The sequence below is a fragment of the Habropoda laboriosa genome, unplaced genomic scaffold (genome assembly GCF_001263275.1).
Source record: "Habropoda laboriosa isolate 0110345459 unplaced genomic scaffold, ASM126327v1 scaffold2, whole genome shotgun sequence".
Classification (NCBI taxonomy): domain Eukaryota; kingdom Metazoa; phylum Arthropoda; class Insecta; order Hymenoptera; family Apidae; genus Habropoda; species Habropoda laboriosa.
The window spans coordinates 283489-299547 of record NW_017100190.1 but is presented as its reverse complement, the minus strand read 5'-3'; the positions used below and the strand labels follow the sequence as shown (position 1 = coordinate 299547).

Here is a 16059-nt window from a genome sequence, read left to right as displayed (position 1 = left end):
GTGTGGTACCAATTGGCCAATTGGGGGAGGGACCTTACCGGTTTCGTAGACACCGCGGCCGTAGCAGAGCGCCTTCACGTCGTTCATGGGACTGAGGCCGCCGTTGTGGGAGCACGGAGCGACCGGTGCCGCGTATCCCGGGTGACGGGGGGCCATGGGGCCTATGCCCATCGGGCTGCACGGGTTCACGGCCACGGGTGACATGCCCATGGTCGAAAGGGGCGACATGGCCAGATTGGAGCCGTCGGAATCGATGCTCTGCAGCGATTGAATGCTTCCTCCGTTGCTCACCGTGCCGCCGATCATGTTGCTGCCGGTGTTTTGGCAATTCAGAGGCAACATATCCCTGAAAGAAAGTGCGTTCGTTGTTCGGTTACGGTAGACGAGGGGTGTAGAGATAACGCACGTGTGTGCTTGAGAATTGTGCACAGTTGGAAGGGAGCCGCCATAAATCTCTGTCCGCGCCCGGAAAGGTTCGGCACATGCGAGCTAGCTTCCTCGTTGTCTTACCGGCCCGAAAAAACCTATGACCCTTGGCCTAGGAAGGACGAGGGTCACGCGCGCTGAAATTCCGAGAATCTTCTCCGGCGGAGTGGAAAAAGGTCGATTGTTCCTTCGGTCCTTTTGCACGCGCGAACGTTTCTTCTTCTCCCCCCTAATCTTTGCTGTTACCGCGAGCGACACGCACGTGCACGCACGGTGGCCCATGTGCGTGCAGCTCCGCCCCTCGCTCTACATAGCCACCTCTCCCCCCGACCGCGCATTTTTACGGTCGCGGCTCAAGGCTAGGAAACGGACCTCGGTGGATTTCCTTGGGATTCGCGAGTACAGGGATGTACAGGTGGTGGTGGCCCGAAATATGCAGGACGCGGCGAGAATCGAGATAAATGGAGGCAGCGGCGGAGGGCCGGTCGTGGCCTTTATGTAGTAAACTATTGGTAGTGCGAACAGCTCAATGGTGAAACGAGAGACGTAACCGAAGCTGCGTCATAAAACGGTAATGGGGCGTCGCGTTTCCTTTTCGTACAGGCCTTGCCGGGGGAGGAGGTTAGGGTGGACCGGGGAGGAAGTTGGAAGCTTCGGCTCCTTCGGTAGCGAAGAATAATCTTTCCCTTCGTAGATCTCGAAACGAACGCGTCGCGGTTATTTCGTTGGGCGAACGCGATATGAAGCTGGTCGAAGTCGAACGCGCAACGTCGCGGACCGTGACCGAGCCTCGTCGTAGCCATAACAACAACGCTCTCTCTCTCTCTCTCTCTCTCTCCCTTCGTTGCCCCTTTCCTTTCTTTCCCGCGGCCGTGCCCGCTCTGCCCGCGCTCCAACGAAATTCGAACGAGCACGTTTGCCGTACCCCGGTGCTGCAGGAACTTTGTAGAAATTTTCATCGAACCGGGGATTTTCCGAGACGGAAGGGGAGAAGAGAAACGTGAAATTGGATTCGGTGGAAAGGCCGAGGACGCCGAGGACGCCGAGGACGCCGCGAGCCGGCTCGTTCGGGGAATGATTTACCGCTCTCCGAAGCGGTCAGCGTGCCCCTGTACACATGTCGAAACACTTGTTGCTCGGTGGAAAAGTCGGGACCCCCCGTTGGCACACGTGCCCTCCATGCAGGAAAGCTGCTCGAGAGGAATCGGCCGACTTACGTTCTCGTTTGCGGCGTCCGATCTCTCTGTCGGCGATTCTTGAACCAATTGGACACCTGGGTCAGCGTCAACCCGGTCTTCTTCGCCAAATTCTTCTTCTCGTCCGAGGCTGGATACTTGTTCTTCATGTAGCACTCCTTGAGCGCGTTCCTCGACCGCTCCTTGAAGCAGTAGACCACCTCCTCGCCGTCCCAGATCGTCTTCGGCAACGGGTACTTTTTCCGCAGCCGATACTTGTCCACGGCACCGAGCGGCCGACCGCGGATTTTCTCCGCCTCGCGGTAGTGCGACTTGAACCACATCTGCTGAAGGTCCGAATGCCGACGGGGCGAGAACGGGTGGCTCTCGAGGATCGAGTAGAGCTCGTGATAAGCGCCCCGGTGGAAGGCGATCGTCGCCCTCGCCGTTAGGACGCTCTCGCCTCCGCGTAGCAATTCACCAGGCGGCAACGACCACAGAAACCTGACATCGAAACGTGCCTTTTAGAAACGAGATCGCGGCGGTACGGACTGTTGGAAAACTGGCGGAAAAGGAAAACAGCCTTACCTCGTCAGCTTCTCGATATCCTGACTCTGCAGCAACGCCTCGCACATGCAAGATATCTGTTCGGGCGTAAAGTTACTGCCCGTGTTACCCAGAGCAAGTCCACCGATGTTCCCGACATTCGACGAGGCGTTCGCAGAGCTGCAAGTGGTCAACTCTTGCGGGTACTGCGGGCTGCCGTTCGACGCTGGCGTCAGATTTTGCGAGTGAGAGTGATGCGTCAAAGCGAGTCCCGACATGGAGGTATCGTTGAATTGCCCGGTGGACGCGTTTCGGTGAATACCGCCCATTTGACTGTTGCACTCGCTGTTCGGCGACGACAGTTGGTCCGAACTGTCGGGCATTCTCGCTGTCGAATCTCTGCTTCACACGGGGCACATTTCTCCGTCGCACCTTTTCCTTCTCAGAGTTGTCGCGTTATCGATCAAGGAAAATAAACACGATTCGCGGCGCGTGTCTACGAATCGGCCGGATGAATAACCGATGACGAAAGTAAGCATCCGCTGCTGCTCGGACGATTGTTCGGTTCGATCGGCCGCGTTTCATTCATAAGTCGTTGCTTGCTTGCTTGCTTGCCTGCTTGCTTGCTGGCTGCGTCGTCGGATGCCACTTATTCCTCGCCACTTTTTTTTCTTATCGGTCCAACACTTGACGATTCGTTTACCACCGTTTCGCGACGCACACTTTTCTCTCGGAGGAAATCGAGGTTCGAGGATATTATCGAGAAAAATGAAAATCGCGCGGCGGCACCGCGGTTCTGCCGTAACTGAAGAACGATGGTAGTGGTGCCAGTGGCACTGGCGCTCATTCCGCAGCGATACCGATGCCGATGCCGACGCCGACGCCGACGGTGGAGGAGGCCGCCCTCTCTCTTCCTCCTCTGCTCGGCCTCCTTTTTTCTTTCTTCACGCGCTCTCGCGCGTAGAGGAGTGGAGCGCGGCTCGGTCGCTCCCTGCGATTGGCCGCCGGGGAGCGCGCGAGCTCGCCCCATTGGAGGAACACGGGGGCGGCGCATACTTCTACCCCCAGGCCGAAAGCCACCCTATTCGGTGGCCACGGAGACCGACCGGTTTCCTCTCGCCTCACCCCGACGTCCCCTCCTCGCCCCATCTGCGGATGTCCTCGAGAATCCACCGAGAATCTCTCTTTCTCCGTGTCTCTCTACCCCTTCGACACTTACACCACGATCCTTTCTCTCTGGGGACTTTCCTCGCGGAAAATTCCAAATAATCCGCCTTCTAACGTTTCAAGCCCGCCGACTCTTTCCGAATCCACGGCGTGAAAATCGGTGGAAAGTCGCGTGTGGTCGAACGAGACGACGTCGACTCGAGCGCAGTCCGTGCGAGAGCGTACGAGGTGAGCAACGTACACCGGAAACGGAACGTGACAACGTTACCGTACACCGTGTTGTGATTCTACATGGTGCTATCGCGCCTCGCGTTCGACTAATTTCACAACAACCGGCAATAATTCCCCTGCTGTCTCCTCGTCTCGTTTGTCGCCAGCTACACTTCTGATCTTACTTCGCTCTACCTTTCCCCTTGTCGTCCGGCCCGCGAATTATTTTCCGCAAGGGTAATCGACGCGTTTCGAGAACATATTCGAGTTTAGTCTGCGGTGTAATCGAGAAGGTAGCGTAACGCGGAATGAAATCGTCCACGCTGACAAGACGTCGCGTCGCGTCGCGTCGCGTCGCGTCGGCAGGAAGTCGATGGAAATAGCCCGGTGCCTGACGGACCACCGGCGTTACGTAGATCAATGAGAACCGATCCTCGTCTGGCAGAGACGAACGTGCCACGAAAATCTCGATGTCTGCCACGCCTTGCCAATCCTTTCAATCCGCTCCGCCTTTTCCGACTAATTGCCGTCACGCGTCCGCCAGATCTCTCAGACGTAGTCGAGGAGGAAGAACCTCTGGCGGTCCCTTCTCTTCTCGACGGTCGATTAAAATTAACCTAACCGCTGCCAGAGGAATAACTCGAATATTCAGAGACACGCCGTACGCAGACGAATTTTGCTCGAATTTTGAGCAAACGCGCTGGCTAGCGTAGAACGATGACACTCGCAGAGGGGCGGTGCCGCGCTTTGCGATGGCGTCTCCTTCGATTTGGTGTCCGATTTCCTCCGTGCCGCCATTTTCCCTCTCTCCACCGCGTGTCCTCCCCCGCCCGCCCAGCATCCCCGTCCTCTCGCGCTCGCTTCCATAGCGGACCGTTGCCGTGGGGAAGAGCGAGAGGAAGGAGAGCTGCTCCTGATAAATAATTATCTCGAAACGTCGCCGGAAATAAGAGGTACGGCGCGGCGTGTGACAGTCGGGACGATAAGGCGATATACCGACGCTCGAATTCGAACAAACGGACGCTCCGTGCACATCGGATCGTCGTCGTCGTCGTTGTCGTCGTGTCGCTGTAATAATTCAGAGCGAACCTTCTCTCAAGCGTCGCGTGTGGCAGCAGCCTCTCAGGGAAACGATCTCTTCGTCAGGGCTCGCGAGGGAAAGAAAGGGGAAAAGAGGAGAAAAAAGGTGACGGTTGGTATGTATCTAGGCAAAGCGACGGTGCGATCGAGTTGTTGGGTTCCAGCGGGGAATACCAGGACGAGCCTGTTTCTTTCGAAGGCGAGGCAGGACAAAGTCGCGGCGGCGGCGGCTACGACGACGACGGCGACTACGGCGACGACGGCTACGACGACGGCGGTATCGATACGGGAAAGAGGAGATTACTGATTGATCGACAAACGAAAAACGTAGTCCGCGTAACGGTACGATTTCAGGTGGCTTTACCCCTTCATGGAAGCGGTCTGAGCGTGCAATGGCCTGAATAGAGCCGGGACTAACGCTACACGCATCTGTACGAACAACTCGTTTCACCGTTTTTCCGCTCCCTCTTTCCTCCCTTCTCTTCTTCGCCGATCGATCTCTGTCGATGGCGAATCGCGTCTACCATCGATCGCTACGACTGGACCGCTGCTCGCGAGTCCTCTTGGTCGAGGTAAATGTCGGACGTTGGCGCGCGCGAGCTAACCCGGTACGTCTCCACCGGCAAGAAACTCCGCGGCAACGTTACCGGTTGTTCTTGATTTATCGCCAATCGCAGAACCCGAGGATTTTCTTCGGTATCGATTCCTCTCTCCCTTCTCCCTCTATCTCTCCGTTTCTCCAACGTTTCACCGACTTAACCGATTTTTCTCGTTACGCCTTCGTTTCAGATCAGAGAATACGGCACTCGAAAGGCAGCCTCGACTTTCTCTATTTCAAATTCTCCGACAAGGTGGTTCAGCATCGCGTGACCAAGGCAGAATTATCCCTGTGGATATGGGGTAGCAATCAACCGGAAGAAGGGGGGGGGCCGGTGACGATCACGTTGCAGAGGATTCTTCGTGGTGGCACTGAGACCGAAGGGCCGTCGTTACGCCCATCTTTGACCACGAAACATCCTCGACCGGTCGGCTGCAGGGGTAACTGGGTAACGATCGAGTTGACAAAAATGGTTGCCGAATGGTTTAAGCATCCTAGGGACAATCTCGGAGTAGCTCTAAACGTCTCCGGTCCCGCCGGTCCCGCCGGTCTCGCCGCTCATTGCAAAAATTCGAAATTGGTCGAGACTAATCCCGGAGCCGAGTACGCGCCGTACCTCGAGGTACAGACGCAAGAACTCGATTCTAGAAGGGGCGCAAGGATCAAGAGAAACGTAGGACTCAATTGTGATGAAACCAGCCAGGAGACCAGGTGTTGTCGATACAAACTCACCGTCGACTTTGAGAAGTTTGGCTGGGATTGGATAATCGCGCCGAAAAAGTATGTACTCCGCTCTCTGCTAATTATTATACTTTACATTCTCATATTCGACTTTTTTAGCTACTTATCACCTAGGTACATTCTTCCAAATACCTCTACTGCCACTTCCTGCTTCCGATTCTAAATCAAATTAAAACTTAGGTGGTGACCACGCGTAATCGTAAACGCACCATCGTTTTGTGTGTTAGGTACGACGCCAATTACTGTTCGGGCGACTGCCCCATGGCTTTTCTGCCAACGTACCCCAACACTCACATCGTCAGCCTGGCGGAACCTCCCAAGAACTCTGGTCCATGTTGCGCCCCGAGGAAACTCTCCGAGATCACGATGCTCTACTTTGACAACGAGTATCAAATCGTGTTCTCGCGATTACCAGGCATGGTCGTCGAGAGATGTGGATGCTCATAATCCACCTTACAGCTCGACGGAACTGCAATGATTACGACGGCGGCGAAGAAGATGCCAAGGCTCGTTTCTTCCTTCTCTTAGGATCTACTGGAATCGTGTACAACCACACATTTCCTTTTCTTTTCTCTTCTTTTCTTTTCTTTTCTTTTCTTTTCTTTTCCTTTCTTTTCTTTCCTTGCTTTTCAAGAAACTCTTTGGATCTCTGTCGACGATCGTTGAACGTCGTCGTCTTCGTCGTCGTCGTCTTCGTCGTCGTCGTCTTCCTCCTCCTCCTCCTCCTCCTTCTCCTCCTCCTCCAGGATTATCCGACGAATTCGTTATCAATCGAGGTTTTCGCGCCACGTCTGCCGGAGAACGACGGAGAAGTTTTCTCGTCGGAAGGACGAAAGGCTTTCGAATTGGTCGGTCCGTACCTGGGCGAACCAAGGTATTCCTAACTCGACGAGTGGTACAGGGGTGCGAAGGCTCGACGGAACGCCGGGTGAGAAGAGGAGAAGGAGGGAAGTTACGGCGCGGCGCGAAGCAAAGCGGAACGGAACGGAGCGGAGCGTCACCGGTAGCACCGACGGCGTCGTATTTCGTTGCACTGCGTTTAATTGCATTCCAAAATGGTTCTGTGCAAAATCGACCCGACGACGATCCTCCGTTTGTCCTTGTTCAGCCCCGCTCGAACCTCACCTGCAAACGGGCTGGCATCTTCTCCGCCTCTGAATCCGGATAAATTAAGTAAACCGGACTGCCTTCTGTCTCTCTCTCTCTCTCTCTCGCGTTTGGGTGAGACGGGCCTGCGATCGAACGGCCGATGTCCAATCGAGCCTCGTACGCGACAGAAACGCGGTCGCAAGTGGATCTCGTATTTCCGTGCGGACGATACCTACGTAGGTGTAGGTACTTGCGCGTTTATATCTCTAAAACGAATATCGGCGAACAATAAGCGGCGCGTTCGGCTCGCGGGGATCGAAAGCCCCGGCGGTCGTGTGTTGGTGGCCGACATCGGACACCGGCCGACACCGCCTCGTCGAGATAGCAGCTATCTTCGCGCGACCACCACCGCGTTACGTACCTAAATACATGTGCATACAACGGACGGCTAAATAGAATCGCGGACGATCGGTTTATTTTTAGAAGCCGACATTCCTCCTGCGTGCAGGTGACAAAGCTCGGATCGCGATCGCGATCGCGATCGCGATCGCTCGGTGATACGTGGGAAAGAAACCTCGTTACGCAAAACGTGTCTCGACTTACCGAAAAATCCAACTCGCGCTAGATCGAAGGGAAAGAAAAGGCGGGAGGTTCCTGCCGCGACAATGAGATCGCGTTAGCGACAGGATTAGGCGACGTAATCCGTCGGTTATTTCCCCATTAACGGGCCGGTGCGAGAAAGATCGGCGCGGGAGATTGTTCGGGTTGGAAAACGCGAACAGGCGTGAACACAGGTAGCTGACCCTCCTAATGCCAGAAAATATGCTCTTTATGTGTCACTGGCCACTTTATGCTCCAGCTCAGGTATGCTTGCATCGTTGGAAATTTCTTCCCTCTGGTTAATTGTTGTTACCGCTTCACTGCCAAGTACACCGAAACGCGTCCGATTTGTATCAGAGAGGGAAAATGTTGCGCGCGTAGGATGTCGTAATTGTCGATTACACGGTTAGTTAGGCGCGCTCGGTGATTTGAGGGTAGTTGAAACGGTGGACTGTCATCATCCTCCCTGCTACGACGCGTATCGGCTAAACGTGTCCGCCGAGCACGATAAGTAGTCCCCGGATTAAAAGGGGTCCAACAGACGAAACGAAAGAACTTGCGCCTCCGATAAAAAGCAGAGATCGTCGGAGATTTGCAGCGAGAAGGCCGCGCGACTGGTGATTTCGTTGGACGAAACGGCCGAGGGTTGAGAAAGTAGATAGGTAAACTTGGATTAACCAGCACGTGTCGCTTGCACGGAGAAACCTCGCACATTCGACGTCCTCTTATCTGCGAGGCTTGTGTCAGGTGAGTTTTGTGGGAAAAAAAGGTGGACGACGCAGGTCTCTAGCCGGAATCGTCTTACGCTGACTGGCAGGATTTATCTGCAGGTAAAGTACGCTGTTGCATCGTCGCGTTCGTTCTCACACCGGTTATTTCCGCCGCTGGTCGTTTCGATAGGTTTCGCAAATTTTTGGGAAAAATTCTCCCATCCCTTCCGCTTCCTGTCGCGGAGAGCGCGGTCGCGGTCGCGGTCTCGCTCGCGCTCGCGCTCGCGCTCGCCCAACAATAAAGGCTTGACGCCATAGACGTATTGCCACTGTTATGTCGACAATATGTTCCGGATCCTTAATAACGACGACAGCGAGTGGTATTAAGAGGTATTACAAAGCGGCGCGACACTTGAATGCGCGTCGAGGAGGGTTTTCACTCTTGAAAAGAGCATCTGAACACAGAGAACCCTGTTGCCCCCTCGATGTTATTATGAACTCCCTCCCATTCACGCCACGTTCCTGTCTTCCCCCCTAACCTCCCCTCTACCTTTCTCTTCGTCCTCTTTCCAATCCGATAAACTTTCTCCCACCCTCTTGCTCCGTCCTCGCACCCTCGTGAACGGCTCGGCGGCTACGTACGGTACTCGTACACAACACTCGCACCGAACACATGTGTATCTATTTACCATTCGATAGTCGATCGAATCAGACCGGACGAACCGGTGATTCCCTCCTTTTTCCAAAATGGCCAGCAATTCAGTCGCGAACATTTTCGCACGAGGACGATCCTTATCCTCGGATGTTCCGTACGGCTGGACGCCGGATGGTAAAAAATGCGAAACGAGGGGGAAGTTTGGTAGGCTTCGCGTTACATCGTTGTATCCGTTAGGTCGGAGCACCCCAATAGGGGCAGGATAGTATGGTATATAATATTACACTTACGTGTGTACGTACGTACGTACGTACGTACGTAGGCGATGGACCGGCGTGTCGCCAACCCTACGACATTTTCCGCGCCTGTCAGGGGCTGGCTTTCAAACGATCAAATTGTCCATACCGCAACCGAGATTTATTTAATTAGAGGTTACGCCCTATCTTTCTCTCGCGCTAGTTTTTCGGCCGGCGATACGCGACACGACCAGAGAGGTGACGTGTGTTAGGGACGAAAACGAAACGCTGTTACGACGATTCTTCGCGCTGATCGTGCAGACACCTCAAGGCCGTGCCGTTCCTTTATCGGCTTATCGCCGTCCAGTTGACCAGGCTACCCGCTACGCTGTGGGAATCGAGTAATTATCGCGTCATACCTCCGGGAGTTGTATTTATAGCGCCTCCAGGAAGCGTCTCTCGCTAACCGCTAAACTGCAAACATTGGACAACCACGACGAGCTTGTCAAAATACGAGTTGCGATTTGTCCCCGTTCAAGCGGAGGAATAGAAGAGCCCAGGTACCTCGAGCAGCTTTTGTCCGAACTAAATGGATTCCCGGTGTGCTATTGTACAGGGCGTACAGGGCCGATGCGTTTCCTCGCCGAACGAGGTGTGAAGTAGGCGGTTTGAGATGAAAACCGGGGATGCTCTATTCGCGAGCGTTAGAATCGGAGAGGCCGCGATTTATTATTAAGGGAGAACCCTCGGGCGCGGTGTCACGCGTCACGTAACTTATGGGTGGGCAGCGATGCAAGCGATACAGAGAATAGCCGTATATAACGAAGGTTATGGTGTTACCGGTGGATGGTGGAGTGGCACGGTGTCCAGTGACTCCCATGTCGGCTTGTTATCCGGACCGCCCCATCGTTATCTGCAATTACCCCAAAACAGCCCCTAGTTTATAAATTATAGACCGTTCCCCCACCCTTACTTGGTTCGTCCGTCTCTGCCTGGAGCACCCCCCGCCAGGATTACATCTGTCATCAAACGTACACCCAATTACGCTCAATTATCTTACCAACCACCCCTTTTACATCCTGATCACTGCTATCTCGACGTTGTTACTCGTCCGTCCGGATCCTCTCGACTCTCGGTAGTAAGGCTAGTTGGACGAACCAGGGATACACAATGCGACGATCTGGCTACATCGCAGCCATTGTCGCGGTGATTTCAATGGACAACTGTGCCTCGCGCCTCGCGCGTTGCGCAAAGCCTCGAGGGTTCCGTTCGGTTAGATTCGGTTAGGTTAGGTTAGGTTAGGTTAGGTTAGGCTCGTTCCGTTCCGTTCCTCGGAGCTTTACCGTAAGCCTGCTTTGCTTGACTGTACTTTTCACGCCCTACTCCACGAGCCACCTCCATTCCAAATTATTACGTCGCCTGTCGCCCTTCCGACACGCATCTGCTATTACTCCGAGAATATCGCGTCCCCCCCCAGTTACCTTGCGCAGCCTAATTGGGCCGCATCTCCACAAAAACGGAGATGGTTTCGGGACAAAACGATTACGCAACGAACGAGAACTTGTATAACAGCCTTTATTTTATCGATATGATACAATTTTGTTGGCGCGTCGCGCGTTACAATCGTTTGATTTCGTTCAGCTCGAAACTTTTATTCCACCGCCGTATCCTCCCGTCTCACCTTTTCATCTTCCGCCGATCGTTACTTTTTCGCTGACGCCGGTGTTGACGCGCGCCTGTTGAATCGCGTTACAACGGAAAAGTTTGAAAGTCACGGGCGTCGGGGCTGTGCACTTCCTTCGATCCGACCTCTACCTCCTATTAATATACCGTCTATAAGTAGTAAGATTGACTTTAGCACAAAAATACATTTTCGTTATTACATCTAGACCATCTTTCGCGGTAACACCTAATACCGGCCACTCGCAATTATTGTATCTTGGAAAATTCGAAACGCATATCCTCTCGCGGAGAGACTCGATCCGCCGGCACGCACACACGCCTTCCGAATTCCTCGAATATGTAGCGTGTATTCTGCCGACGCGACGCAATCTCGCGAATCGACTTTGTTGCGGAAACGCGTTATGCGATATCCATAATATTTCCCCCTCTCCAGCTACCTCGCTCTCTAAATATCATACATATATATATTTATATGTATATGTATGTATGTATGTATGTATATGTATATGTGTATGTATATACTTGTATGTATAATGGATATGCGTAAGTGCAACACGTGTGTGTATATATATATATATATATGTATATAAATGTACACATATGTACGAATGTGTATATGTGTATTTACACACGAAAGTTCAACTTTAATATGCGCTTGGAAGACAGAGGTTCGTGTTATGCACATATCCTTAATTGTAATTGTTGTACACGCGGACCGTTTAGGTACGCTGTTACTCGTTAACCGAGACGAGACGTTCCTTTCTCTCTGATTACACCGGACCATTCCAGGGATGAGTTGGTACGTTAACACATCGTCGAAATGGACTATTCGCATACTATGTAGTAATAATAACGATAATAGTAAGAATAAAATAACGAGGAATGCTCGTGACGTTAAAGTTGTCGCGATCGTCGAAGCTCGGGGGTAGAACCTTATCGATACAAGCTATTCTTTTCGCGCGAGTTTCGCCGAACGTTCTAACGTATTTACACGATATGTTACATCGAGAATCAGAAGATAAAAGTGAAACGACCTAATTCTAGCGATCGTTTGCATATGTAAAAAGTAGGCACGAAACCACGAATCACCGTTTGAAAATTACACCGCCTTCCCGCGTTTCGGCTCTTTCAAAGTAACAAAGCGATCAAACGTTATACGATAAATACGAAGAATAGTCTTGTTACCTACGTGACACGTTTACGACAACGCAACATTCACGTGACTCGATTAAATCGTCGAACGGTATATACAGTTTTAAAACGGAAGAAACAATCGCACTCAGCTGCCTGACAGGGCTTTTTCTCCTTCCTCCTTTCTCCGAGGACACCACCGACGCTCTCTCTCTCTCTCTCTCTCTCTCTCTACTCTTCGGTTATTTGAAAACTAGCGAATAAAAGGGAGGAGATGTCGACTGCGATTACTCTATCGTCTGTCGATAAAAAGTCTACGTAGAAACGTTTTAGTCGACGATCGAGACGTGTCGCGCCTACGCATCGTTTCGCGATCGATACAACTTCCAAGATGGACGACTGCCTCGCCCTCGGATCAACCTAGCTCCGTAGCTAATGAATATTAAAAAGTTCGCCACGCGAAAGCTGTCGGTGGCGGTGGTTTATGGGTCGGGTAAGAGATGGCGGCGACGGCGGCGGCAGCGACAACGACGACCACCACGGAGACGGAGAATCTCGTAGAAAAGATTGGTCGTTCTCGGCGAGGGTTGTCGCGCGCTACCTTCGGCATCGTCCTCGGCAGCGTGTTTCCAGGGATTCCTTACTCCATAGTGTCGTACTTGACTTTCTTCAGTACGAAAGAGCGATAGACCGCGTAGCCGGTGATAGTGAGGAGAACGGCAGCAGCCAACGTCGAACCAACTGCGACGGGCGCGGTTTCGTCCCGAAATCCGCGTGCACTCAACGACGTACAGGAGAATTCCGCCGCGAATTCGTTGTTCTTGAACTTGAACGGCTGCAGCTTCATGTCTCTGCGAGAAAACGCACAGTTGTCGGGGGATCTCGATTCGCGATATACGATACGTGTACATACCTGAGGAGCAGGATGGCGTTGTTCTTGCCATCGGTGAGGGGAATTTGCGTCTCTTCGTCGCAGGCGTACGATTTCCCAACCGGCGTTGGGAACAACATGGGGCTGTGCTTCTGTCCGGTGCTCAATCGAATTGTCTTGTCTTGAAGGAGAAAGATTTTTTTAGTTACCGCGTCGATTGCTACGCGTCCAAGTGGACTTACTCGGTTGATCGATGTGCTCGAAGTGTCGATCGCTCGAGTTGTAGGTCAATTCGATCTTCTCGACGTACCATCGCTCGCCACCGGGTGTCTGGAAAACGTATTTTTCGTTTGGTCGATCGAACGAACGGAGATAGTAGCGTGTCTAATTGGCGGCGTTACCTTTGCGAAGCTCCACGAAAGTACAAACGCCTTCCACTTGAGAGACATCGTCACTGTGTTCTCGTTGTTGCAGTTCCCGGTCACCGTAGCGTCGTTCGGAACGTAAATGTTCGCCTCCTGAAGAAAATCCGAAAGATTTCGAAAGATTTCGAAAGATTCGCCTTTCCTTTTACATTTCGCTTCCTATATCTTACTTGATCTTCGCCGAATTTCGTTCGATATTTCACCACGATCAGCGCGTCTACTTGCAGAAGAATACAGGCTTGTCCGTTGCTGCCGTCCAAACGATACAGAGGCTGTTCGGTAGAGAAGGATCTGTGCGTGGTCGTCGACGTGGGTTCCGAGGTCATTGTCGTTGTACTCTTCAACTCGAAGTTTACCGCCGGCTTTGAAACATGTCGACGTTAAAGTGGACCATTCGATACTTTGCGACGCGGAACGTGTTATCTCGACCCTGAGAGAATTGTTCTTACCAGGGGTAGTCTAGACTTGGATACGGGCAAGTCAATGACAACCTTGGGCGTTCGACGCGTGGTGTAGGGCTGCTCCTCCTGCAACTTTGGCGGCGAGGGCGAGGGCGAGGAGCTAGGCACGCTGTACGCTAGGTAGGCCGTGCTCAAGACACACCCTGCGGAGAAAACCGTTCGTTGGAGGATCGTTGTACATATTTCGGTAAGTTGTTGGTGGGTATCCGCCAGAGGGATGCGCGCATCGATGAAAGATTCGGGGTGGTTGACTTGCCGGAAAACGCCCCGAACAACCAACAACTTTGATACGTCACGCGAGCGGTTTGGTGGCGGTGCAGATATTTGGTTAGATCGGTTTGTTCGACGAGGTCGCCGTATCGTTACGCTATCGTATCGCAATCCCGAAAATTTCCAGATTCCACTCGGACCGCGAAGCCGAGGAGACAGTTAATCGGTTAATCGGTAGTGATCGGTTTCGAATAAGGAGAAAACTCACAAAATACGAAGATCGCCTTGGTGTGATCCATGCGGCGGGCCATTCTTTCTGCCTCCGGCTGTGCTCGCAACGGCTAACGAGATTTCACCTAGACGACGTTCGCGAAGGTTGTGAAGCGAATGAGAAAGCTCGGGCGCAGGTGGATCGATAGTAGAAGCTTTCAGCATGCGTAGACGTGGAAAGGGATAGGGAGAAAGTTCGTTCGGTGTTTCTCTTTGAGGTGGCGTCGGCGTTCGCGTCGGCGTTCGCGTCGGCGTCCGCGTTCGCGTTGGCGCCCCCCTCGGCGCCCCCCTCGGCGTTTATCCCTCAACTTTCAGCAAACGACGATGAAACCGTTTCGTAGAATGGACACTTAGCCACCCCTGCAGAAGGCAAAGGACATGGGTGACGATATGACCCGTTACATCGTTCCATAGGGGAAGAAAATGTAAGCTTGTTACGAGATTCCCTCGTGCGGACGTAAATAGCTAGCGAAAGGAGCACCTACTTCCGTTAATTAAAATTGCCAGAAAGGGCATGGCATTTCACCCAGGACGATTAATATTCGTCCTTTCTACGTTTTACCATTGTTGGACGATAGCCGACCACGACACGATTACGCCTACTACAACGTACTCCCACGCTTGATAAATTTCGTGCATTTTCTACATTACGGGGGAAAGGAGAAATGAACCGCGTTCCGTTTCCAATATTGTACAACGAATAGTGGAAATGGAATAATTCTATTCTACGCTCGAATTTGAACGCGGTACACGATAGCTGCGGTAGATGGCGCGTTTGCATGGTAAAAATACACGAGCATTTGTACGGTTATCCAGCAGATGTCCGCGTACGCGTCCAGTTACGGCAACGCGGATCCGTTTCTACCTCTTCACCGGTCACGAGCGCAGCTGAAAGGCAGCAGAAACAAAACAACGCGTCGAGCAGAGATTTGGCCGTGAGTAGGCTCGTGTTTGTCGCGAACGCGAGAAAAATCGAATTTCGATTGTACCCTTGGTTCGAGAAGGTAGAAATCGATGACTGACAAAGGTCGTTGACGTTTTTTTCAAGTGGAAGACTATGCTGGCTCTCAGAGTAAGGGCGGAGGGGTTACCAAGGGCCAAGTGAACTGCGTAGTCAGAGGAGAATTATTTCTAATTTCCAGGCGAGTCTGCCCGATCGTTTCGCTGTTACCAACGTACTACGACCGATCCTTCAGAATTGTTCGGTTGGAAAGAAATTTGCCGCAACGGTCCATCTCCAAGCGAAGATGTCGTTCGAAGTTGAGAAACGTAAGACGATCCTTTTTCTTTATTTCGCTATTAACGAGTAAAACGTTGACTGTCTCGGTTGTTCGATACGGTGGAATTTCGGTGTGTGCACTTGTAAGTAGCGTTAGCCTTTCAAAATACTCGACGTGGTTCGACAGAGAAATTCTTGACCATGCCGTTAGAAGAGAAACGAAAGTTCTACAAAGGAAGTATAACCACGTTGGATCAACTCCCGACATGGGCGGAATACTGGAGTAAGAATAAAACGCACATCGGTCTGTTGAACCTAGAGAAAGTGGAAAAAGTGGACGAGGAGCTGGCTAAAAAGATTTCAATATGGCAAGGTGACATCACGTCTCTCGAGATCGACGCGATCGTGAATGCCGCGAATTCGAGTCTTCTCGGCGGTGGCGGAGGTACATAGGAACGAACGTTTTCTAGGAACACGTGCAACATATTAAAGGGTATGAAATGTATTCTCTAGTTGACGGAGCTATTCACAAATCTGCTGGGCCGAATTTAAAGAA

At 52.4% G+C, this 16059-nt stretch overlaps 4 protein-coding genes across 5 annotated transcripts in view; 2 read left to right on the top strand and 2 right to left on the bottom strand.

Annotated features, from left to right (window-relative positions):
• LOC108580108 (homeobox protein SIX1-like) overlaps positions 1 to 2530 on the bottom strand; it is a 2747-nt gene extending 217 nt beyond the window's left edge. The window contains exons 1-3 of the mRNA XM_017943774.1: positions 2190 to 2530; positions 1644 to 2105; positions 39 to 346 (exon numbers count right to left, since the gene is read on the bottom strand). Coding sequence (XP_017799263.1) covers positions 39 to 346; positions 1644 to 2105; positions 2190 to 2530 — 1111 coding nt within the window. The remainder of the gene's footprint in view (positions 1 to 38; positions 347 to 1643; positions 2106 to 2189) is intronic.
• Positions 2531 to 2669: 139 nt separating this feature from the next.
• On the top strand, positions 2670 to 6425 carry LOC108579836 (growth/differentiation factor 11-like). The gene is made up of 4 exons (XM_017943457.1): positions 2670 to 2678; positions 4671 to 4881; positions 5394 to 5982; positions 6171 to 6425. The coding sequence occupies exons 1-4, from the start codon at positions 2670 to 2672 to the stop codon at positions 6388 to 6390; spliced, it is 1029 nt and encodes a 342-aa protein (XP_017798946.1). The 3' UTR covers positions 6391 to 6425.
• A 5977-nt stretch (positions 6426 to 12402) lies between these two features.
• LOC108580162 overlaps positions 12403 to 16059 on the bottom strand; it is a 21745-nt gene continuing 18088 nt past the window's right edge. Inside the window, exons 1-7 of one of the 2 annotated variants that reach the window (XM_017943848.1) lie at positions 14283 to 14496; positions 13793 to 13947; positions 13514 to 13705; positions 13320 to 13436; positions 13161 to 13248; positions 12961 to 13099; positions 12403 to 12898 (exon numbers count right to left, since the gene is read on the bottom strand). In XM_017943848.1, coding sequence (XP_017799337.1) covers positions 12688 to 12898; positions 12961 to 13099; positions 13161 to 13248; positions 13320 to 13436; positions 13514 to 13705; positions 13793 to 13947; positions 14283 to 14325 — 945 coding nt within the window. In that variant the 5' untranslated portion in view covers positions 14326 to 14496 and the 3' untranslated portion in view covers positions 12403 to 12687. Of the gene's footprint in view, positions 12899 to 12960; positions 13100 to 13160; positions 13249 to 13319; positions 13437 to 13513; positions 13706 to 13792; positions 13948 to 14282; positions 14497 to 16059 lie in introns of those variants that run through there. The other variant, XM_017943849.1, reaches the window with a different exon arrangement.
• LOC108580165 (macro domain-containing protein CT2219-like) overlaps positions 15132 to 16059 on the top strand; it is a 1517-nt gene continuing 589 nt past the window's right edge. Inside the window, exons 1-5 of the mRNA XM_017943850.1 lie at positions 15132 to 15219; positions 15333 to 15356; positions 15427 to 15553; positions 15691 to 15948; positions 16017 to 16059. Coding sequence (XP_017799339.1) covers positions 15342 to 15356; positions 15427 to 15553; positions 15691 to 15948; positions 16017 to 16059 — 443 coding nt within the window. The 5' untranslated portion in view covers positions 15132 to 15219; positions 15333 to 15341. The remainder of the gene's footprint in view (positions 15220 to 15332; positions 15357 to 15426; positions 15554 to 15690; positions 15949 to 16016) is intronic.

Coding starts and splice junctions, on each gene's coding strand:
- LOC108579836 (XM_017943457.1), top strand. Junction 4,882..5,393: donor CGACGGCTACGACGACGGCG/GTATCGATACGG, acceptor CCTTCGTTTCAG/ATCAGAGAATACGGCACTCG. Junction 5,983..6,170: donor TGGATAATCGCGCCGAAAAA/GTATGTACTCCG, acceptor TTTGTGTGTTAG/GTACGACGCCAATTACTGTT.